Consider the following 24842-nt stretch of genomic DNA (forward strand, 5'->3'; position numbering starts at 1 on the left):
ATAAATGATAATTTTGTGTCTATAAATAATAATGCACAAATAAATACAAATAATTAATTTGTTCACTTACCATTTTGAAGCACAGACTAATCTTGATAAAAGAGATAGAAAATGCAGTTTTTTGCTGTTATGCCATCTAATAAAATGTATGCCATCAACAGACCTTGAAGTCCTCAATATTCATGGTTAATGTTCCTTCTCTCTGCTTCAGATTTTAACTCCATTAACAGCCAGCCTCAGGCTGCAGTGCTGTTTAGGATACAACATCTTTGATGTAGAGTTAATAGGTCACATACAGAATAAGGTTTGTATATTAAAGAGTAGTAAGTAATTATCAAAGGAAGACACCAAACCGGGAAGGCTATGTAACACCACCAAATTGTACGGAGTAATCAGAGGGCGCTAAATATCACCAAGGCTGCCAATCCGAGAACAAAAACGCATAAGGCGAATGATATCAAAAGTATCCGATTCACCAAGAACATAAGAGGTTGTTCTGGAAACTGGAAAATATTGGAGGGGTGACAGGTAAGCTTCTAACATGGATGAAAAATTTTCTGACAGATAGAATTATTAGGAGAGAGTTATTAAGAAGAATATTAGAATTATTAGGAGAATTATTAGGAATTATCAGGAGAGAGCACTAAGCCTGCACTATATGATATATAGCACTGGGGAGGGATATAATAACAAGGAACTGGGAAATGAAGAGTGTGTGAAAGAACGGTGCCGAACCAAAGAGGACGATTGGGGATTGGACCATCGGGGGATTGAACGCTAACCCAGCAAGAATCAAGGTCGTCGCTCTACCTAGCAGTCCAACTGGAGGGACAAAAGGAATGTCAAAAACTACAGTTTGGTAGTTTTTGACTGCATCTCACGCTGTATGAAGTGTGAAGTTGTATATCTATCGCTAAAGTTTCTATATAATCAGACAATACCTACAGAATACTAGACCAAGGAAAGTTCCTTACAAGATTGAAAATATGCAAACTTCATCGCTTTCTTCAAGAAAGGCAGAAGTGCAGCATACAGACCAATCAATCTAAACTCGCATGTGCAAGGATGCGTTTCCTTTCATCTGATGCTTCTGTTCACTTAGCAATAAAATAAGTACCCATGAGTTAGGCAAATTGTTGTGAGTTGCCTTAACTCCCGGTCTGTAGATGACGTAAGGCAACCCCCCAGGTTTCCTTCTTCTTCTTCTTCTTAATAGTAGGTGCAGTTTGCAGGAAGGGTTTATCCTCCCGATGATCACCCATCCAGGATGATCCTAGGCATCACCCAAGGTTTCCAGTCCTCGACAACGGGAATTATTGCCCGAAACGCTACGCGTACTAGTGGCTTTAGGTAGTGTATGTACTAGCTTTTTCTTTCAATCCAACATTATGTTTGTAACTCATCTTAAATGTATGTACCTGTCCTAAATGAAAAATCTGATGTATTATTTGAAAGCGGCGGCGAGGAGCGAGGCGAAGAGACAATGTTTACACGTGACGACCAACAGATGGCGCTCAGTTCGAGTGGTTGAGGATGCCTCGATCTCAGTATGGACGGTGTCCATGTGACGTGAGGCTGCATCACGGACGTGGCACTCGAGGCACTTGGGGGGGTCCCCTTTGACGTTTAGGGGTGAAGTACCATCGGTGTGTGTGTGTTCAGTTCCAACAGTGGAACTTGGCCCTCGTTAATTTTTAATTTCTATTTGGGGGGGGGGGGGTGAGGATAGTAAAGCGAGAGGAAGTGGTTAGGCTGTTGGGGTTGTAGAGTGCCAAGGTTGAAGGTTATCCTCTCTGTTATTGGTGACACCATCTCCAAGTTTATTTTCTTGTCGGTCATTAGTAGTTAAATTATGTTATCTAAGTCGATTAGAAAGCGTGCACATTATTGACAGTTGTCAGTCAAGCTGTCAGGTCATTTTTTCCACTGACAATTCAATGTGCATGCTATACATTCACTGGGACAACAACATTAGGGAAATTGTAATTGAATCATTACCTAACATCTACCTGGTACAGTGAACATTATGCGATGGTTGTCGTATAGTGATTACAGGGAAAGTTTCTCATTTTCCAGTTCACTGCTGACAATTACACAGTTGCCGACCGTGTTAATGTTGGAGGGGATTTAAAGGCAGCACGTCGACAACTTGGGTCATTTTGTACATGTTAGTATTATACTAACATTATGTATCCTATCATAACTGGGTTAGTCCTATTCTTAACCTAACCAAAGGTAAATGAGCTTTACCTAACTCCTCTTCATGATGCAGTGCGTGATGTGTCACTCAGCCAATCTGGTTAAAAACCTAGTTCGGGTTTGAATGGGCCCCATTGCTCCCATTAAGCGATTACTGGCTCCCATGGTGACCCCCCCCCCATGATGGTGACCCCTGCTACTGGGTTCACCTGATAAAAAAAAAATCCATTGTTGAGAACAGGAAGCTGTTCTTAGGCTTTTCAAGGTCCCACTTGGTCAATTACTGATCTACCCACAGGGGGGGGGGCAGTCCACAACAAATGCCTAACTCCCAGGTACCTATTTCCTGCTAGGTGAATTGAGGCATCAGTTGAACGGAAAGGTAGCCAAATAAAAGGAATCTTGCCCAATAATTTGTCCTGCCTGGGGATTGAACCTGGGATACTAGCTTGCTAGTCGAAGATGTAGATCATTGTACTGTAGGACCCATAATATTGGGCTTGTTAGGCAGAACCTTCTGACTTTGTCTAACTAGTTAGGCAAGACTACTGTTGTCTGGTAAGGTAGAGTTCTGCCTTATTTTTTCTGCTATTTTCATGAGAACGTTTGTTTATAAATATCATTATTGATGTATTTGAATGAATACTAATGTTAATATTTAATATCAGTCAAATCTGTATTAAGCTCAGCAATACTGTACTGATGAATAAACGCTTTGTTTCTAGAGTCAATGAAATTGGTATGTCGTTTTGGTTCATGAAGTGTATATCATAAGTATTGCACTGAATGTATCTCTCAATCCATAAGAAAAAATTGCCCCAAAAATTGATTAAAAAGGATGTTCAACTTGTTTGGAGTGCAGTCTAAAAAGTGTGACAAATACATACATGCACACACTGTATGTACAAAATAGATTAGAAATACAGGTACATTCTATCATTAGTATTCCATTCACCTTGGCTCTTGGAGACTCAAACCATGGACCCCATGCACGTGAGGCCGAAGCGTTATTGACTCGTTTCAAATCTCCTAGAGCCCAGATGAATAGAATGTTAATTTCCACAGAAGTGTGGTTGACGATTTATATCATTAGTATTTTTGGACTTGATGTGTAACTCTGGTTTAATATAAAATAATTACAGCAGTTTGTATTGAGATACCGCTATAAGAAAATGTAGTAAATGACATACTGTACTGATGAAAGGTAAATATAGTACAGTATTCTGTTGTACTGTATATTCTGTGTTGGTACAATTTTGTCTAGCATTTGTACTTTAACAGCCCATTATATTTTATGTTCTTTCTTATGTATATTCAAATAAATTAAAGCATTGAAACAGGTGTAGGAACTTGTCTGGTGATGTTTTTAGTACTTTACTGGTGATGGTGATTGCCCGAAACGCATTGCGTAATAGTGGCTTTAGGCATTGTATGTACTAGCTCTATCTATATATCAATCCATTAATGTAACATCACTTGTATGTATATACCTTACCTGAATAAACATCTGAATCTGAATCTGAATCTGAATGTAGTTTAGTACGTATTGTATGATGAAGCAATCGACAACAAATTTACATATAATAAAAGTTAACCATTTGCATTTTCCAGTTTTGCAGGTTTCAGATATGTCTGCATTAGGAAGTTCTTCCAGCTGTCACAAATGTGTGTTCTGCAACCAGCAGTTCTTCTCAAAAGCTGAACTGCAGAACCACTTTAGGTAATATCTATTAGTAGGATTTTTGAGTTATTTGGTCAGAATATTGTATTTTTTATTACTGTATTTGCTATGCCTGTTTTTTATATACTTTTGAGGAAAGGTATTGCTTAATTACAAAAATCTGTAATCAAGTAACCCACTATACCTTCTTGTATATAAATAAATCAAATCAAATGAACTCAAATAATGATGAATATTATAGATTTGGAAAATAATCATTAAGACTTTCATAATTGAAGGCTATCATTCTTAATTTCTGTCTGGTTTTTGCAGTCTTGAAATACTACTGAACTTGTAGACTATAGACAATTTCTTTTAAATGTTGGTATATATATTTGCCCCTTCAAAATTAGAATTTTTCTACAGTAGGATAACACGTTTTTATTTTTTTTAATTTTGTATTAATATAAGATATGTCCAGAACAGAAGGAAAGGTAGGAGACGAAGTGCCATCTTGAGCAAAATGGATTTGAAATTAAATAATTTGACTTCAAATTAACATATGCATGATATAATTACTGTATTTAATAATTCATTGTGTCAGAGGGACAGCCAGCCAGTTTATACAAGTTAGGCTTGTATCGCGGTCCTCCCGCCTCCCCCCCCCCTCCAGGTTGAATTTCAGATCCTTCCCAAGATGCAACCCCACAACAAGCTGACTAATTCCTGGGTACCTATTTACTGTTAGGCGTACAGGGACATTGGGTGATAGAAAACACGTCCAACCATTTCTGTCTGCCTGGGATTCAAACCTGGAATTTTTTATTGCGAGTCAAGAACGAACCCGACTGTACTACTGGGACCCTCAATTGTGATATGAAAGGATATATATGATAACCCTCTAATATGATTAATTTTCTACTGTTAATTACTGATCCAGCATATAAATACTGTATTCTACAATACTAGTACTTTGGGGAGTGAATATAGGCTTTGGGGAGTAAATATATATACAGGAATATAAATGAATAATTTCATTTATATTCTGCTAATATTAGTAATGCTTATTAACTGAATTTGCACGAAAAATTAGACATTTATGGAATTTTCTCAGGCGTCATGCTAATGGTGAAATTGATATCAAAGGTCAGCCAAAACTTCTACAGACTACACAGGAAAAGCTGAATGTCAAGAATGATGACAAGGCTTTAAATGAAGTCAATGAAAGAGCATCAGGTAGTACTACCAGAATTAGAAAAGGAGACACTGCAGTATGTGATATTTGTGGTAAGTGTTGGAAACATGAATGCTCAAATAATATTTTCACTATCAAAATGTGTACAATATTTACATTTTACTGGGCCTGTTCCTTAAAAGGGTCTTTGAGTGGGGTGGGGGTAACTTTTATTATACTGTACAGTATTTCTAATAAAATATCCTGCTCTTTCCATATAGAGTATTGTACAATATTTGGTACAGTACTTGTAAAATGCCCTATATTTTTTTTTTAGTTAAAATCTTCATTCTTTATCAGAAAAAATATACAGAGTGACTAAAAATTGGACCATAAGTGATCCCAATGCATATCAGGGAATATGTATAATCACCAAGGAATATTATTATAGGTGCAAAATACTGTATAACATTATTTGTACCACACACCTCATCCCTAATGCTTTTTTGCATTTATTAAATTTTTAACTAGAAAAATGCTCATTCTACAAGTTTTTTTTGTTTATACAAAAATTACACATTTTGCATTTATTTTATGGGAGAAAAATAGCACAAGTAACTCAGTACCAGACCATAAGTGTTCCCAAAGTATTGAATATTATCAGAAGTGCAACCTATAAGGATATTCTCCATTTCAATTTTGTGTATATTAATTACAAATACAGTACAGTGCAAAACTTCACCTGCCATGTTTTCAACATTGTTTTTTGTTTATTTGTTACTGCTGTATATTAAATTGTTTATATATGAAAAGAGAAATCCATATCCATTGATCCAAAGTTTGACCTCCATTGAACAATATTTATTCTCATAGGGGAACAGGCAACTCTAAATTTGTGCAGTGTTGGAGAACGTCGATTTGTTGGTACTCGGGATAGCACATTTATTCAAAGTACTGTATCGTAGCTAGGAGATGAATTTTTACAAAACATTATTTAATATTGTGGGGTTTACTGCATTCTTGGCAATATGTTGGGCTCTTTCCCATGCAGCATTTAATGTTTCGCAAGCTTTTTTGTTGTAATACCTGCATCATTGCACATTTCAAGCATTCATATTTTTATTATAAACTGGGAAAGAACCAGATCCCTGGCTGCTGAGAAGCCAGATGACGGAGTCCAAACTAGTCAGTTGAGGTAGGTCAGAATGCAAGTCAGTCTGTTATAATTTTCTGGGAACCAGGTTAAGGTCCAAATTGAAGTGCCTGAAAGTGGTATGAGAGGTGCTCCATTTTGCATCCAAGCAGTCACCATCATGGCCCCTAATGGGGCAAATATTCCAGGGAAAGCCAGCACCACTTAGCTGAAAGTGGAGATGGCTTAGCAGGTGAAGTGGAAAGTGGCAATGGCTTAGCAGGTGATGGGTACAGCAGTGTTGGATGTAGCTAATGACATCAGGCAAATGAATGAGATGGAAGGCTGATTGAGAACCTGGGCGACCTGGGCTATTATTTGGTAGCAGCTGGGTGCATCAAGGATAGGATACTTACCTTACAGCAACGATTGTTTGCCTTGTTTTCTTGGAGCTCTTAAGCTCACTGTCACTTCTTTTGTTGTGCTTATCCTTTCTGGTAGATTTTCCTCGGGCTTGGAATATCTCTGAACCAAAACTTCCCTCTCCTCAGAGTGAGCAAGATCCTTGTGCTGGCAAGGGTGGGTCTTGTAAGCCTGGTGCAGTTAGCCAAGGCTTGGCAGTACAAATGCTACTTAAAGCCCACTAGAAAAAGGACATTTCATTATATCCAACACTTGATTCATTGTACAGTTTTTGTCTATATTTCTTATATTTGTATCTCCTGGCCACAAATACACATTTCCACTTGACCAGACTTTTCTATTTTTTGGCGAAAAACCAAAGGCAACCAGTGAGTTTTTTACAGTGCATCTAGATTTCTCAAGAAACAAAGTCTGTACAAGTAGGAATTTACCATTTTCTGCTGTACTAGAATATACAAAACCTGTGTAGTACAGGATTTTACTCATTTTGTTGCTTTCTCTTGTAGTATAGGATTTTACTAATTTTGTTGCTTTCTCTTGTTCATTTTTTATTTTTATGGCAGGGGAAATCTTCCGCACTGTATCTCTTGCAATTTCTCACAAGTTCCGCAAACACCCAGAGTCTGTCATCAAGCATTACTGTCCTCACTGTGGTATGATGTTCCCTATCAAGGTAGGCAAATTATTCATGCTGTTTTGCTACAGATATATTAAAGTTGCTGTTACTGTACCTGCATTCAGTAATACTCTTTGGAAAGATAAGATTTAAAAGACGTAATATGTAGTACAGTACTTCACATCTTAGCAGGCTAGTTTTGCGAGTGTCTAATTACTGACAAGCAAGGCATAATTTTTTCTATAATGTACACAATTAGGAGATTGCTTTTATATTAATCTAGTTGAACACAATCTGTTTTCAGCTTAATCTGAAGAACTGCATAGTAGTTGAAATAAGTTGATGAGCATGATCATAATGAACCTGGTTGTTCAGCATTAGTTTGTAAATATATGGCACCTATAGAATAATTTTGTGTAGGGGTGGGGGGCAAGGAATTTATAATTTATAATTGTTTTTACATACTACCTGTATATTGAATGTAAATTGTTAAAAGTTATCTCCTTGGAAAAATAAGCATATAGGCCTTTTGTCTTTTTATTTCTTCCAATATTACTTAAATTTAATTACTGGGTATATTTTCTTTTACACACTTTTCTTTGCAACCCCGCACACTATATTCATACATCTTGTTTTTTTTTTCATCACTTGATTTGCTGAATGATCCAATTCCCACATTGTCAAATATAATGCAATGAATGAATTACAGTACATATTGAATAATTATTTTAACTTTCTGTTTAATCTTCAAACTTAAAGATGTACTTAGTTTTAAAGGATTTGTGACGTGCAAATATTTGTATATTGCTCATTTTGCAGTTAAACCGGGATAAGCACTTGCTGACTCACCCCGGCACGGCTCCAAAGCAACTGTTTCCCTGCCTTACTTGTGGAGTGGCATTCTACAATCAAAGAGCAAGAAAGTTCCACATGGACTCAGCACATAAAGGGTAATACTTGTATTGTTAACAATTTAATAACAATTATAGTATTCAGTGTTATTGGTCTCTATTTGCCAGCATGGAAAGTCAATGGGGGATGTCACTTCTACCAGGAACTATTGTTTTTCTTGTCTTTATGCATACTGCAGTACAATATGTCTTTGAGTCCTTGATTTGTTCCAGCTAGACCTACATCACTATGTTTTATTATATAAACTAAATGTATACTGTACTTGTCTCTTTGGCTTTAAAAATCAACATGTCACCCAGCACCCTTCAGTGTTGAAAGACATTTGTCCTATTTCATGTAAAAATTTCTCTATTTTACAGTGGGTAGCATTCCTTGGCTAATGTTTCACAAATTTTTGATATAGTTATTAACACACGAAGGCACTTAGGTGCTTGGATTGTCTCCAGGAGGATTTCACAAGGGGCGACATCTCGATGAAACAGTTCCTTTTGAAAAAAGGCATCAAAGTTATTAATGCACAGACTAATAAGTTTGACTTGTATGCTGCAGCTTTTAGTGAATGGAATTACTTTCCCAACTCTTCTCTCCTTCCTTCTCTCTCTCCCCCCCCTCTCTTCCCTTCCCCCCCTTCTCCTCCCTTTTCCTCCTTCCTTCCCTCTCCTATTTCCCCACTCTCTCCTACTTAAGAAAAAAGAATTAACAGTAAGCGTATAAGAGGAATTGGTTTGAGAATGTGGCAAGACCAAGGATGAAATGGGTCATTGGGGCTCATTATCACTATTATATGGAAGAAGATTTACATTTGTACACTTACCTTGTGTTAGAACATGCCTTGGGAACTGCCATATTTAGAGTACTGTACTTAGTTAAGGAAGCAAGAGTATTAGGGGGGGGTTTAAAGTACAGTACATAACATTTAATTTGCCATCTCTAATGTTTTGTTTTAAATTTGTAAAGTGTGAGTTGTTGCAAGCATGAAGATCTGCAGCTACAATAGTAAGCACAATGCAGCCTTCTAAGGAGCTTCTTGTCTTTACAGTGCTATTTGCATGGTTAATCCAATCAAGACCCCAGGTCCAAGCCTGAAGATTATATTAAATAATGCAGGAGAAGCGCATAGTGTTTACTACTGTCATCTGTGTGGCTGTGAGTACCAGGTGAAATATAACTTGCAGAAGCATCTATCGACGCGGCATACTGAAGAAGAGCGTAATGTTGTGCCAGAGTAAGTTCCTAATGTTGTCGTTTTTACATACTTTAAGTGCATGAGAATGCTTGAATTTGTGTGTTGTAGTACTGGTGTATTTTTAGGTATAAGTTTTTAATACTATTAACCCTTCAAATTTCTTGTTGGAGTTTCCAGATTTTGAATAACCAAACTATTGAGAATATTTGGCACTGTCAACATAAACAAGTTTTTATGCTACATTTGAATATTGTAGATTATTATACAGTATGTTTGAGCTGGAGAATTGATGCTATGCCTATGTAGATAGATAAATTGGTACTGTAGCTTTGATAACTTTAGTTGAAATTGTAACCATAAATCATAGTTATATTATTCCATTTTATGCAAACCAAACAATAACTCTAGATTTTAGTGTCCTTGGAATGTCATCAAATCAAATTTTTGCTGATGCATTGACCACTGAATAACAGGGAAGTGGTGCAGTGCAACTTGTGTTCAGCTCTGTTTTACTCGAAGAGGGCCTACGAAGCGCACAGTCATCATCATCGTGAGGGTGACATGTTTGCCACCAACGAAGAGATGAGGTTAGATCATGCATCCGAGATTTTATTACATGCCAAACTCCTGAGTAGTTGTTTGGCACCAGGGGGTAATGGTGTGATCATATCTGACCTATCTTCTCAAACTACTCTTCTATACACATTGATTTTTGTATTACATTGTGTACTGTACAGTTGTAAGCATATTATTTTGTTTATTATTATAATTACTATATTCAGAAAAAAATTACAATTATTAAAGCTAATAGTATTTTTCTCCACGAAGCTAAATATTTTAAATATTTTCTGTATTATAGTGGCATCTGCAATTTTAATTATTTAGTTATATATTATGGTTATGGTTGATATTTTTATTAATGTCCATGAGTGAATTATAAAATAGACACGTAATGAAGAATGAAAGTGGCCATGCCTTTGTACTTTTGGAGAAATATTTCAATGACTTTAGTCTATAATTTTATAGATATATAGTACTGTACTTGTTATTGTGCATCATTGTTTTAAGATTGCCCTTTGCTTATCTTTCAGACAACAGGTTGTGCAAAGAATAGATCAAGATTTTGACCAGCGTAGGGTTCCTTCAACTATTGAACGTTACCTCTCTGCCTCTGCCATCAGCTTGAACCGTTCTGCTACTTGGCGGAACATTCGAGCTGCGAGAAGAACTAAAGTTACAGAACAGTCTGCATTATCATCGGAAATGCCATTGTGTAAAGACATTACTTCATCAAAGGTGCCTTATGCTGATACTTCAACATCCAATGTACAAACAGAGTATCGAACAGAGGAATCCTTAGAGATGAAATCTCCTTTGTTATCATCAAGTGTACTTGATATGACTGAAGATGAAAAGATGTCTGAAGAGTTTAATGACGAACCTGAAAAGAGAACTTTAGATAAAGAAGTTAATAGTTTCATCCCGAATGAGAATATGTGCTGGGTAACAGAGGAGAGGATTGAAACCAAAAAGAGGATGCTGGATGACCCTGAAGAGGATGATTGCGATATAAATAGCTTAGGGACTGTGAACCCAGACTCTGTCATGTCTAATACTAGAGTCATGGCTGGAGAATGTTGTAGCAGTGATAGCGCTCTAGAGAAATCTGAAAAACCGATAAAAATTAATGATAAGAATGAGAATCCTGAGGAAATGGATATTGAAACAAAGAGGGAACAAGGAAGACTTCATTCTGGCAGTCATTTGGAAGGAAAGGATAGTGATGGGAGTGACAGTGGAGAGCTTGTGGTATGTAATATTAATATTCTTGTATTGTACAGACATAGGAAATACAAATTGTTTAAGGTACATGTAATATATTTCTCTTTGTTTACATAATGTTGAATCAAAATCTTTGCTTTTTGTTTTGAAAGCCCCAAGCCAGGCATGGGGAGTAGAATAACTCCCAAAACCTCATCCAAATACTATCCAGATAATTTAAAATATCCAACTACTCCAATTATGACACGTGATAAGTGTCATAGTTGGTTTAATTAATTTGTGCTCAGGCATTGTGCTCTAGAATTAATATAAATTTTCTTGATGAGATACAGAGAAGAATGACTAAAGTTGTTTCTTGGCATTAAGAACTTTACTAATTACTGGGAAGAGACAAATAAAGCTTGGTTTTCATTATCTAGAATGGTGCAGCATAAAGTGGGACAATTGAAGTACCTGTACAGTATATAAATTAATGAAAGGCTAAAAGTGTGCAAAAAGCAATGACCCAAAATAGAACATGAAACAGTAGATTCACAATTTATAATTTAAGATTTAGAAAAGAAATGGTAACATTGGTTCACAGATAGTGACATAGATGTACGGAGCAAGTTACCAAGTACTGTACAGTACATTTAAATTCGACTTGCTGGAAAGCTTCAAGCATTATTTGGAGATATTATATATATAATTAGGAGTGATTAGATATAACAGAAGCTGCATATTCCTATTGTAATCTTATTAAAAATAGTATAAGAGAAAAGATGTACAGTACATCTCCAATTTATTGAAAATGTAAACGTTTCGGAGTGCCAAAATCTATTAGCAGTGCTAAAAAGAGAGTATTTACATCCCTGATTTAGCTAAAAGCAATTAAATATATATCACAATTGTATATTTTCTCTAAAATTAATCAAAAAGTTTAAGGAACCCATATACAAATACTGTAAGACAAATATATACACCAAACAAAAATAATAAAACAACTCGACACATACTTAAGAAAAGATGACAAGGAACTGTATAAACATTGGAGTTGATGACTCCAAGCTGTTCAACTTGGTTTTCATGTTAAAAATTAAAAAGCTTTCTAAAATGATGGGTTCAAGGCAAGATGAACTACAAGACAGAACAGTGAAAGGGGGTTTGGCGGTCAAACAGGGTCCTGGCAGCCAGGTATTTTGTCTGTTTCCCATTATCAACCTCGTGTGGCTTTGGGTTGTGTGCCGCAGCCCTTGTTTTCTTTTTCATTGTGATACCTGTGGTGCTCCCTTATCCCTAGTAAGTCTCCTTCTTTTCGTTCTCTGTGAGTAGGTAGCTTCTTGGAGCCACAAGGGGCTCTCCCCAGAAAACCAGCTTTGAATGTAATGAAAAGGCAATTTATGGGTGAGTCCTAGTTGCTCCCTGCCACCCTCTCTTCCAGGAAGTCAGAGGTGGCCTTTTTTCCATCATCTTCGAACTGAAATTGGCACAGCCGGCTGACCCAGTCTACCTCCCTCCTTCCCCAAAATGAGGGGGTGGAGGTGGGTGATCATGCTAATGCTAGTTTCATGAGTTTTCGATCGTTTATATTTTGGGGAAGTTCTTGTAGCGATTTTGAAGTCTTGATACTTTTTATAACCAGTAGTGGTCTGTTTTGTTTTGCCCACTTTGTGGGTGCTTTCCCGGTGGTGGCACATATTGAAATTCATTGACAGTTTTATCATAGTGCCACTGCTCTCTGCACCTCATTAGAGGGGGGGGGGGGGGCAGACTAGCTTGTAGTCCCTGTTAGGCCTAAAAGAACTCCACGATTGATAACTACTAGTAGTTTGGCACTAGATTGGCACTGTAGCTCTATGCAGTCACCAGGGCTCGCCCAGAAATTGGCATTTCATTACATTAAACGCTGCTTTATTTGTTGTACTTGCTCCCTTTTTGGAACCTGATGATGCCCTTGTTTTAGTATCATTCCACTGCATCATCTGTAAGAACTGCTTACATTATTGTTTTTCAGTACATTTGGATGGTGGTTGTTGCCCTCGTGCGATGGCCAAACCAGTAAACATGTAAAAAATATTAACAAAGATTTTGAATTGTTTTAGTGTTGTGAATATTTGTTGAGCCTGGCCCCAAACCTGGCTCGGGGAGTAGAAGAATTCCCGAAATCAGTCTGGCTCGGGGAGTAGAAGAATTCCTGAAACCCTCTCCAGGTATGCTCCAGGTATTTCAAATAGATTTAAAAACTTTCAACTTCTGTATAGACTAGGAAACTATAGAATGAACCATGTTTTCATATTTGATAGTGTTTATTTCACACATTGTTTTTAAATGTAATAAATGGTGACGACATCAATTTAAGGTAACTTAATCAGCAGGTAGAAATTAGCAGCAAATGTTTCATGCATTCTTTAAAATTTACAGAACAATATTTACTTTAAACAGGTAGCATTAAATGCTACCTTCTTAAAGGAAAAATGACACCAAACATATAAAAGGACAGTACAGTAGTACTGATAGTTGATAAGTATTGTATCTAAATTCGTTGGGCATGTAATTGATATGGGCTTTTCTGTAATAGATGCTTTAGATAAGCTTTAAAATATAGCTTAAAATCTAAATTTTTCATTACATATAATGAACATTGTTGCAGGTTGAGAAAATTGTTGGAATTCGACGTAATGTTCACGGTCGAGAGTTCCTTGTTAGGTGGCGTGGGTTTGAGCCAGCAGATGACACGTGGGAAAGAGAGGAGTTTCTAAACTGCACTGAACTTATCTCGGATTTTCTCAAGAATAAAAAGGTACATATTAGCATGGCATTAGCAAGATTAGCATATTAGCAAGATTGTAGACAACATTGTAGATGTCAATGTGACTTTCTCATGTTTAACTCGTTGAAGATGAGAAGGTAACACTGGAGAATTCCCAATTACCCCTGAATGACTATCAAAAGGTACATTCCTTTACATTTAAATACCATCTGCAAACAATACTTTAAAGCAGAGAGACTGCAAATTATTGCTCTGCTACTCCTAACTACCAAATATTAAGTGCCTGGTCACCACTGCCACCCATCACCAGGTGGCAGAACCAGTCATGTAAATGGATAGCTGGCAGTTTCATCTTGCTTTCTTCCCAAGCTTCTGCTGTGGCACTCCTTCTAGTCAGCTTCTAGGAATGGTGGCTCCTGGGCAGGTCAGAGACATTGCCTGCAGAGGATAATACCCAGTTTTTCCTTGATCTCTGATGAATTCTGTTGTCCTCACATTCAGTTCATGGAGCCTGTCAAGAGCCCTGACATTACAATTCTTCACAAGTTCCTTCAATCCTATCTTCCTGGTTTTCAGTCTTGACAGAACTACTACTAGTTCCTGTTGCAGAATGGTACTCATGCTTGAGAACTAAACTTGGCTTTCCTTCAGTTTGGCTCAAGATTGCTTTCTGATTGTTATACTGTACGTTTTCCTGCTTCCTCTTGACTAGCAGGCAATTCCTTGTTTTCTATGGGGAAGTTAAGATTGTGTTTCAGGTCTCAGGTGCTGGACTGGAAGGATGTGACTCCAGTCCTTGGTGTTATTAAAGGATTTGAATATTATTTGAATTCCATCAACTGGGCTATGTATGCACCCATCCTATGACATGATATGCCTGGCAGCACTGTGTGCAGGTTTCCCAATTTATGCAGCAACTTGTAGCTAAATTTGAAGCTTACTATTTGCAGAGTTGATTGTGTTATAGAAGTCAATGTTTGCTTGCCTTTTCACCAGCTTTTACTGCAGCTGCTTTGTTGCCAAAGTTCATGCTTATCCTTTGCAGTGCACTGGCAGACTTCTTCACCAGGCACCATGCCTGCATGTGTGCTGTGATTTGGCTGTTCCGAAAGTCTGCTTGGACCGTTTTGCTCTTGAATTCTTCCATCCTTCCTCCCCCCCCCCCTCCACTCCCTTTTTTGCTCTCCTTTTCCCTGATGCGGATGCAGAATGGGTTTTGGAGGGTGGTCATTTGTCATTTCAGCTTCTACACCTTATGTGTTGGCTTTCTATTTGGATGGTGTTCCTTTATCTGTGGTCCCCAGTTGTTTGGCTGGGGCAGACCATTCTTGGAAGATCTCTGCATTATCAGTTTTATCTTGGTAATCCTCTGTATATCATGGTAGAATAAATTGTGCAGATTTTTTAAGTCTGAGGACACTTGGGCTGTTTTGGGCGTTCTCTCAAAATGTATCCTAACAATACAGTAGTTTTTACATCCACAGGCATCCCTCAGTGTGTGGGGAATCTCCCTACTCCACCACTATGGCCTCATATTTGGGAATGTTGGACTGGAGTATAATTGAGGAGACTTTTCTCAAGTTTGTACCTTCTCTACAGTTGCCATGTGGAATTCCCCAAAGAGGCATATGAGCTTTGATTTGTCAAGGATCAATTCTCACATCTTGTGTCCAACATTTTGATTGGCTGGTATGTTCATGGCTCACCAGGTGATCCTAAACCACTCCTGTCTCATGTTCCATGATCTCCAAGACATGTATTGGCATATCTGTCCATTTAAATTTTAAGGACTGGTTGGTTTTTAGGGTCAGTCATATTTTTTTTCAACTTTTGGTCTTTCCTCTTTGGACTCAACTTGGCTCCCAGGATATTCTCCAGATTGACCAAAGTCTTCATTTCGAAGCTGTGGATTTTGATCTTTGTGCCTTGTCCTATTTCGATGACTGGCAGGTTTGGGTCCCAAGTCGTCGGTTCTGCCTGTTAGGCTAGGATGTTGTGGTCACATTTGATAATGCAGTATGTAACTTATTTGTTATAAATAACATCTATTTCCCCAGTTGTGGATTGCTTATGAATGACAAAGTATAACTCTGAGTTAGGAATTGGATTTTTGGAGATAGGACAGGCACAATCAGCTTCTTTAGCAGTGATGCCATTGTAGGCAACACCAGTATGCCTGGGATCCCAATAAAACTACTGTCTTATGTAGCATTATTCAATGAACTTGGATGGAGGTGACTGGGGAATACCATGTCATGGCTTTGAGTATTAATAAGGACATATGGTGCCATCATTATAAACACTGAGGGAGATGTGGGGAGTCATAGAGGAAGAAAGAGCAAGTGAATTGCCCAAAGTGATGTATAAAAAGGGTTGGATCTTGGATACCTTGCCTCGCCTCTAGTGAGCTTTCTTTTTGCAACCTGCTCTTTCACCTAATACATCACATTTTTTTATGAAATTGACTATTTTGTTAAAAATGCAACATATTATAATAATTAAAGGACTAATACTGATGAACAAATCCACAAGGGCTGTGATGACAGGTTGAAATTAAAATTTTGCTCAATGAAGTAAACTCTTAGATCATCGGAAATATTAGAGTATGAATGGTAACACTCTTAATATGGCTCCAGTCACGGTTTTGATGATTTTTGTCGATGGGCTCAATATTACAAGAAACATTTGGAGCCTTGGGAAAGCTATTGAGGATATTTAAAGCCAAATTCTATGATTTGTTTTTATTTTTAGTTGGCAAGGTTATATGGTTACTCAGATGGCACTGCTACCCTTTGAAAATGAGTTTTGAGCCTGGGAACATAAAAGATAAACTAGATAAAGATAAACTTTTCTTTTCAGACATGTTCATTTGTTAGTTGTCCATTATACTATAGGTTGAAATTAAAATTTCACTAAGGGAAATCAGGCCAATAGATGTGTTAAATGCTTCTTGGAGGCATCTCCAGTTGCAATTAATCCTTCACTGCAACAAATTTGGGTTAGTTCCATATAGTTTGTTGAATCAAGGTTGTACTGTAATGGTATGTAAAAGTAGAGCAATACAAATATTTTGCAGCAAACCTGTATAAAGTATTAAGTTTACTTATTATTTTTGTCATCTACAGAGCAAGATGAGTGCGATGAGTAATGACGCTGCTATTGAGTGGTATGATGCACCCAGGCAGAAGAGACGGAAGCAAAGTCAAACCACAGGGGCCACAGAAGAGGTCTCTTAATAAAGTGGTTGGTGGTGCCTGTATATTAATGCAATTTATCACAAACACTAATTTAAAGATATTGAGGATATTGCACTATCCTTTAATAATCAGCACTGTTAAACACACACACATGCACAATTGTACAAATAAGAACTTGCAGAATTAACACTGTAGTCATATGATTATAATTGACTCTTATATGAACCTCAAATATTTTATCTAATTGGTTTTATTTGTATTAATTAAGAGACAATACATGAGCGAGTGTGTTAAGTGGTTGGGCAGCACCATTCCTCTACCCTGTTCTTATATCCCATCAGTGTGCTACAGTATATACCTTATCAAACTAAAAATGTTTTAATAAATTCTTATAGCCTTTGAATGTAGTGCACAACTCGACAGTATCACAAAATTAGGGGCATGTGGAGCATAACAATCCACCCATGCCACAACTACCAAATTAATAACATTACATTACAGCAGTTTGATGAAGAAAAGGACTTTGGATTTAAAATCCACCACTCAATGAAAGTTGCATAGCAGGTAGGTACAGCTGTCAAAAAAGCTAACCAAACACTTGGAATAATCAAGAGTACCTTTGACTTTAAGGAAAAGGAGGTAGTGATTCAATTGTATAAATATCTGGTGTGCCCTTAGTTGGATTAATGTATCCAAGCATGGAAACCTGATCTTCAGAAGGACACAGCTGCTCTGGAGAAAGTGCACCACCAGGCAACAAAAATCATTCCAAGAGCTAAGTCAACTCATGTACAAGGAACAGTCAAGGGCCACAGGGCCTACAACACTGCAAATCAGGCATGACAGGGTGGATCTCATTAAAACTTTTAAAATACTGAACAATTTGGAGGATGTTGATCTGGAAAATTTCTTCAAAAGGTCAGATGTAACACAAACAAGGAGCAACGGTTTCAAGCTTAACAAGCTACAATGTAGGACAGAACAGGTGCTTTTTCACCCACAGGGTTATACATCCATGGAATTGCCTACCCGCTGAAGCTGTAAATGACAAAACACTTAACTTTTAAAGTACAGTTGGAAAAGATCATAAAGGCAAATGGGGGACCTTTCATAAGCCGCCGGCTTCCTGTCCTCATCGAGGCTACTAGTGTTAGTGGTTCTCAGGTAAACTCTGGTAAAATGCAGTTTGCTTATGAGCTGTATCCTGTAAAAATACAGATGACTGCCAAAACTATGAATCATCATTAAATGGGGTTCATTCGAATGTGTTGAAAAATGAGACTGTAAACTTACATTTTAATATTCTTTACAATGTGATGGAGGTGTAATCATATTAAGGCAAAGGAAAGCTTAAATGGGGTGTTGTGTGGGTAGATATTTTGCCTGAATATCAGGTGTTCATTTATTTTGCTGCTACTATTCATATACAGTACCATAATTATTTTCAAACAGAAGCAGGTCTTGCAAGCTACAAATGAAGCAGCAAAAAAAAAAATTACAGGTAAAGGTTTGTGTTTTTGTATCAAGTGATGGTGGCATTTGTCTCTGCTATATACTTTCAAAGTTATTACCACTGTGCCACGGGGACTGCTCATTATGAGATGCTTCATCACTTCCCTCAGTGTGTCTTTCACTATTTGCTGAATATCTATAATCATGTTTGGGAAGTAACATTAGTCCCTGAGGATTGGCTTGAAGCAGGTATTCTTCTCATTTGGAAATCCGGTACTTGAGAGACTTCCCTTAAGGATTTTTGCCTCATTGTTCTGACAAGTTATGTCTGTAAATTTTGTTAATGTTTGGTTAAAATTTTCACACACCAGGCGCATGCACCCCAACCCACTCCAAGATGGGCCTGGCATTTCCTGGGAGCGCGCACCTAACGTATATACTCTTTCCAGTGTTCTGATCTCGGTTTACGAGCTACATTGTTCATTTTGGTATCAAATTGTTCCCAATCTAAAAGCAGGCATTTTAAAACTAGTCCCATAATAATCGAACAATAAATGTAATTTTAACAAATATTTTTAATTTTGGACACTCATCACCACACAGTATTTATAATCTTTCCAATGTTCTGACCTCAATTGTTGTGCTACGTCGTTCATTTTAGTATCAAATTGTTCGCAATCTAAAGGTGCACATTTTAATACTAGTCCCATAATGATTGGATAACAAATATAATTTTAACAAATATTTTAAATTTTGAAGCAACGTACATCACCAGTGGACATCCATCAATTTATTTATTGATGCAAACTGTGTCGCCGCCGGACGAAAGTGTTAATGTGGTTCTTGAAACATCATTGCTACCTCCTCTCCTCTCCTGATTTGGCTTTCGCAAGTGTCGCAGCATGACTGATATCTTAGTTGACTTGAAGGAGGCTGCATCCATACTGCCTTTACTGCAAATACAGTACCTCTGTTGTTACCATTCTTCTTGACCTAGAAAAGGCTTATAACCACCTGGAGATACAATATTTTCTACCAAGTATACATTCTGTTGGCCTTCATGGCAATCTCTCACTCTTCCTTCGTCATTGTTTGGAGTGAGACTTTGTTCCACTTTCTCTGACTTTTTCAACAATATGGTGTTCTCATGGTAGTGTTCTGAGCACAACTGTTTTTTCCTAGTTGGCCTAAGTGGTCTCCTTTCCTCCTTGGAATTTTCTTAGCACTCTGATCTCTGTTGATCTCTCTGCTGTCACAGAAATGACACTCCTTTTCTTCAACAACAGCTCCAACTTGTAGTTGATAATGTGCCATCCTGGCAACAGTAATCTTGGTTATCTTGAGATGATTTCGGGCCTTAGCGTCCCTGTGGCCTGGTCCTCGACCAGGCCTCCTTTTTGTTATACACCCCCCAGAAAGCAGCCCGTAGCAGCTGTTTAATTTCCAGGTACCTATTTGCTGCTGGGTGAAAGGAACTCTGCCCATTTGTTTCCGCTTCCACCAGGGATCGAACCCAGAACCTCAGGACTACGAATCCGAAGCACTGTCCACTCAGCTGTCGGGCCCCTTCAAATCTAGATCCACCAAATTCTGTACAACTAAGGCTTGTGCTATGACTGCTACTCAGATTCATGTTGCTCCTTGTCTCCTGTTGTCACTATCGTAATTCCCCCATTTTGTATAAAGTTACTGTTAAACTGATAAGTTTGTCCCATACTTCCTTTGGAAGCTGATGCACACTCTTGTGCTTTCAGAACTCGATTATGGCTGTCCCGACGATTCCTCTCCTCTCCCTTGACCCTTCATTATATCTATGCTCTGCACCATACTGGGTTATGCCTCAGATATGGTACCTTTTTTTCATCTCGCACCCAGAACTTGTACATCGAAACTGAGGTCCTATCTCTGCAGGATCATTGTGATCTTTGCTACCTTGCATGGTATCTGCAACATCCTTACTCTTTATTTTATTTATGCTTTGACAGTTACTAATTTTTTCTCCCTTTTCTTTATGTAAGGACAACTCATTTTCAAGATTCTTCTAATTCACATTTGCAGATCTTTTGTTAAGTGTTGTTCCAACCTTGACCCCATGGAGGGTCCCACTTGCAAAGTTTTGCAAGACTTTGACCCATGTGGTAAAGGCTTGTACCCGCTGAACATGCTGCTGTTTATGCTGTTGTTTAATGCCTTTTCCTTGAACACTTTTTTTTTCACTCCCATTCCATTGCATTGTTCATAGATGTTTCTAAGTCTGCCAACAGTGTTGGCTACTCTGTTGACTTTCCTGACTAAACCTATGTGCTGCCTGCCCCTGGAGGTTAGCATCTTCACAGCTGAACTATATGCAATTTTGTATGCTCTTCGTCGGCTACATTTCTGACGTTACGATTCTTTTGTCATTGTGGTTGACTCGTGGTACCCTCATGGATCTGAAGTCATCTAACCTTGCATCCTGTGGTGGATGAAATCAAGTACTGTACTGGGTTTTTCTTATCTCTAGCACATTTAAGACAGTTGAATTTTGCCGAGTTCCCAGCCATATTGGTGTTGCCTTAAATTGTAATGACTGATATATAAAGTGTAGCATTTATTTTTATTAAGGTAAATGTCTTAGTAAAAGTATGTTTGCTTTATTTTTGTTAATTTTTATCTTTCATTTGTCAGTGTTTGCACTAATACACAATTGAACATATTGTATATTAGAAAATGTTTATGCCTCTGTGTGTAAAGTTTCCTGCATGTTTTAATGAGGGTAACATCCCTGCATCTCACGAGGACAGGATCTGGACTTGACCCACTGAGGTTGTGTGTTCAGTGCGCTCATGAGATGCCACCTCACTGTTGTGAGGTTAATTACCTTGGTTCTTCAGTGTGACCAAGTACATTAGTTAATCTGATGAGTGAGACATTATATCACGTTGTATTGTCCCATTCCCTGTGTTTTTTAATCAAATGTATGTGCGCACTGTTCGTTTAAATCCCGTCATTTCTAAATAATTGTAGTGGTCACTGTCACTGTCTTGTGTTTGACGTGTCTTTATAATTTAGATTTTAATTGGAAATACAAAACAAATGTACATGTACTGTAAGGAAGTGGAGGAGGCTCTTTTGATTTATATTATTGCTTATGTTTATTAGTATCTATTTCCTCACATGGCTATGATGCTACATAGCCTTCCCGGCTTGGTGCCTTCTTTGATAATTACTTCCTCACACGGCAGTTATGGGATGGAAATAGATGCTAATAGATATGAGCAATAACAAATCAAAAGAGCCTCTTCCACTTCCTTACAGTACATTTGTTTTGTAATTGCCAATTTAAAATAAATTAGATATATGTCTAACATAAGAGGAAGCGTTCAGTGACCACTACAATTATTTCGAATTGGTGGGACTTAAACGAGTAGTGGGTGTGCATTTGATTAAGATAGGGAATGGGACAATACAATGTGAAATCATGTCTCGCTCACCAGATTAACTAATGTACTTGGTCACACCGAAGAACCGAGTTAACCAACCTCACAACAGTAAGGTGGGCATCTCACCAGTGCACTCATCACAACCTCAGTGGGTTAAGTCCAGATCCTGTTCTTGTGGGATGCACAAATGCTACCCTCACAAAAATGTGTGGAAAAACTTGTTATTCATTGTATGTTTGGAATTAAATATAATTTAATATGGTAATTAATAAGCACTTGTTTATAGTATTTTATTTTACCTTTATGTACAGTACACTGAGAAATGACAATGTGATATATAAATGAGAAAACCCACAGGAGGCATGATGAGGATTCAAACCTATGCACTGGGTTTTCCCATACACACAATAGACCATGACATGGACAAAAGAATGGACCCGAGATCCTGCTGAACCCATGAGGATTCCCCAGGGTTTCACACGATGCCCCCCCCCCCCTGTGCACTCTTGCTCTGTCATCTAGGAATAATTCTACCTCTGACACCCCTCTTTCAATACACAGAAATTACACTGTCAGGGGTAGATATTAGGGTTGCCAGAGGTGTAATTCATAGATGACAGAGCAGGAGTGCACAGGGGAAATTGTGTGAAACACTGGTTCGATTTCAGAAGCAGCCTCGGGAATCTTCATGGGTTCAGCAGGATCCCAGATTGCAAGTCTCTTGACCATGTCGTGACCTAGTCGTCTAGTGTGTCTGGGAATACCCAGCACATAGGTCTGAATCCTCATCACGGCTCCTGTAGATTTTCTCTATGTACAATATTAAGACCATTTTTAATGTACAAAATTATAGTGTTATTACACTGATGCATTCATGTAAGAGGAATGTCCAAAGATTTTTTCATAGTGGTTGATTCACTATTTTCTATTAGATAACTCACATACTGTATAAGGTCATCACAGAACTTGTTTACTTGTGATGGAGATGCACCAAGACCTCGTGTCTCGATTATATATTCCACCACTTCATCCACTACATTCCGGAGCTTGCATATAAACATGCCAGTCCTGCAAATAAAATTATTTTTATCCAAAATATATATATAAAATGAAACCTTAATAATCAATTGGCGATGAAAAGGGGTGGCACGTTGAAGAGGCAAACAATTTCAAGAGAATGGCAAATGGCACAAATCAAAATATAAGTTTTGCCTCAAATGAAACCCCCTAAAAACCCTGACCAAACCAAGCTTTCCAATGCTAATAGTCAGCTGGGCTAGTTTTGAAATATTTACAAATATGCAAATGGGCCTTGCTTACTAGGCCTAGCAGGTACAAGAAACTAGGCCAAGTAGTACAGTGCTGCTTATTAGATATGACAAATCATATATTCAGCATATGGATAAATATTGGAGTTTTTGTATAACTATAGTGGCATTATGTAAGTCAGTCTGGCACACATAATATTACCTTTTGTCAACCTGAAAAGTCAATTTTTCTTTTCCATCAATGATAATCAAACATCCACTTTCAGATTCCTCCAATGTAAGCAAGTGACCACCAAACAATGCAATGCAAAGAGGATGTAATACTGAGAGGTCACGTGCCAGTGTCCTTCTTGATAAATCATCTCTACTTAGATTAGCACACAGGAGATGACTTGAAAAAACAGATCTATCCCTTGGAATTTGATGAAGAACACATTCACTTCCAGTTTCTATGCGTTCACCTTCACTGAAATAAATATTTAGTCTGATAACATATAGCTTAAACACATTTAAGATTTATACATCAGATTATCATTTTCCCATTTCCTATTTTCATGGGGTAGGGAGGAATCAGCTTAGGCTATTGTACAAATTCCTCTTATCAGTCACATATCCAAGATAGAACAATCAAAATTAAAGATTTTAAATACGGAGTGAAAGTGGTGAAATTAAATGAGGAAATCCTTTGTTATAAACAGTAGGGAAAGCTGTGTTTACTAACTATTACCAAATTAGCTTTATAATAAAAATTTATGAAAACCAGAATAAAATATACTCAGTCTTAATGATGATAGAGTCAGAGTTTAGGATGCCCTTTGAGAAGATGCCTCGTTGAATGTGCAACACGCGTCCAATTCCTGCAAGCAGCACACCCAGTACAAGCTGTCTGTTGTGGCAATTGACATTCCATGAAGAATACTTCGATGAAATATCTTCTTCATCTAATAATAACCCATCATATAAATGGTTACCATAAACTTGTTTTATGCCTGCAAAGGAACAATACCCGATTACAAAATTGTACAAGACTAAACAATATTTCAAGTTGCCTATTTTGAGAGCTTATTTTTAACTCAAATATAAACAAATTAACTCGTGCATGATTAAATGGATAGCTCTATCATTTCATAAGAAAAAAATAGAAAATATATATAAATTCAGGAAAACTTGGCTTATTAGGCAAATCGGGCCTTGCATCGAGGAGCTGGTCGGCCGAGCGGACAGCACGCTGGACTTGTGATCCTGTGGTCCTGGGTTCGATCCCAGGCGCCGGCGAGAAACAATGGGCAGAGTTTCTTTCACCCTATGCCCCTGTTACCTAGCAGTAAAATAGGTACCTGGGTGTTAGTCAGCTGTCACGGGCTGCTTCCTGGGGGTGGAGGCCTGGTCGAGGACCGGGCCGCGGAGACACTAAAGCCCCGAAATCATCTCAAGATAACCATAGTAGGCCGAGTACTGCATTCTGGCTACTAGGTACAACATAGATAGTTGTAGATAATTGGTCAAATATAATAATACTGTATCTAACTTACCTTGATTAAAGAGTAGAGATCTATGACTGAGATTATGATCATTGCAAAAGAAGAGCTTGTCATTATAATATTTCTGTTCATTCCAATCTTTAAAGAGTTCCAACATTGCTAGAAGATCACTGGTAGAGTCAAATTTAA

At 37.8% G+C, this 24842-nt stretch overlaps 2 protein-coding genes across 6 annotated transcripts in view; one reads left to right on the forward strand and one right to left on the reverse strand.

Annotated features, from left to right (window-relative positions):
* The first annotated feature begins 1513 nt into the window (after window positions 1-1513).
* LOC123745388 (zinc finger and BTB domain-containing protein 11) lies at window positions 1514-17275 on the forward strand. Of its 5 annotated transcripts, none has more exons than XM_045725891.2 (10): window positions 1514-1646; window positions 3811-3919; window positions 4974-5146; window positions 7152-7261; window positions 8024-8154; window positions 9156-9341; window positions 9776-9889; window positions 10394-11111; window positions 13714-13863; window positions 16959-17275. In XM_045725891.2, exons 2-10 carry the CDS (start codon window positions 3828-3830, stop codon window positions 17067-17069), a joined length of 1785 nt encoding a protein of 594 aa, XP_045581847.1. In that variant the 5' UTR covers window positions 1514-1646; window positions 3811-3827; the 3' UTR covers window positions 17070-17275. The 5 variants fall into 5 exon arrangements, with proteins under 5 accessions (XP_045581847.1, XP_069156772.1, XP_069156774.1 ...); XM_069300671.1 differs by having other exon boundaries at window positions 1611-1632; XM_069300673.1 differs by lacking the exon at window positions 1514-1646 and adding an exon at window positions 2060-2167.
* A 4905-nt stretch (window positions 17276-22180) lies between these two features.
* The window catches only part of LOC123745387 (ATP-dependent RNA helicase DHX30), a 22694-nt gene continuing 20032 nt past the window's right edge, over window positions 22181-24842 (reverse strand). The window contains exons 13-16 of the mRNA XM_045725890.2: window positions 24705-24842; window positions 23948-24161; window positions 23375-23638; window positions 22181-22972 (exon numbers count right to left, since the gene is read on the reverse strand). The exon at window positions 24705-24842 is cut by the window's right edge and continues 101 nt beyond it. Of these exons, the coding sequence (XP_045581846.2) occupies window positions 22777-22972; window positions 23375-23638; window positions 23948-24161; window positions 24705-24842 (812 nt within the window). The 3' untranslated portion in view covers window positions 22181-22776. The remainder of the gene's footprint in view (window positions 22973-23374; window positions 23639-23947; window positions 24162-24704) is intronic.

The sequence above is a fragment of the Procambarus clarkii genome, chromosome 44, assembly GCF_040958095.1.
Source record: "Procambarus clarkii isolate CNS0578487 chromosome 44, FALCON_Pclarkii_2.0, whole genome shotgun sequence".
Taxonomy (NCBI): Eukaryota; Metazoa; Arthropoda; class Malacostraca; order Decapoda; family Cambaridae; genus Procambarus; species Procambarus clarkii.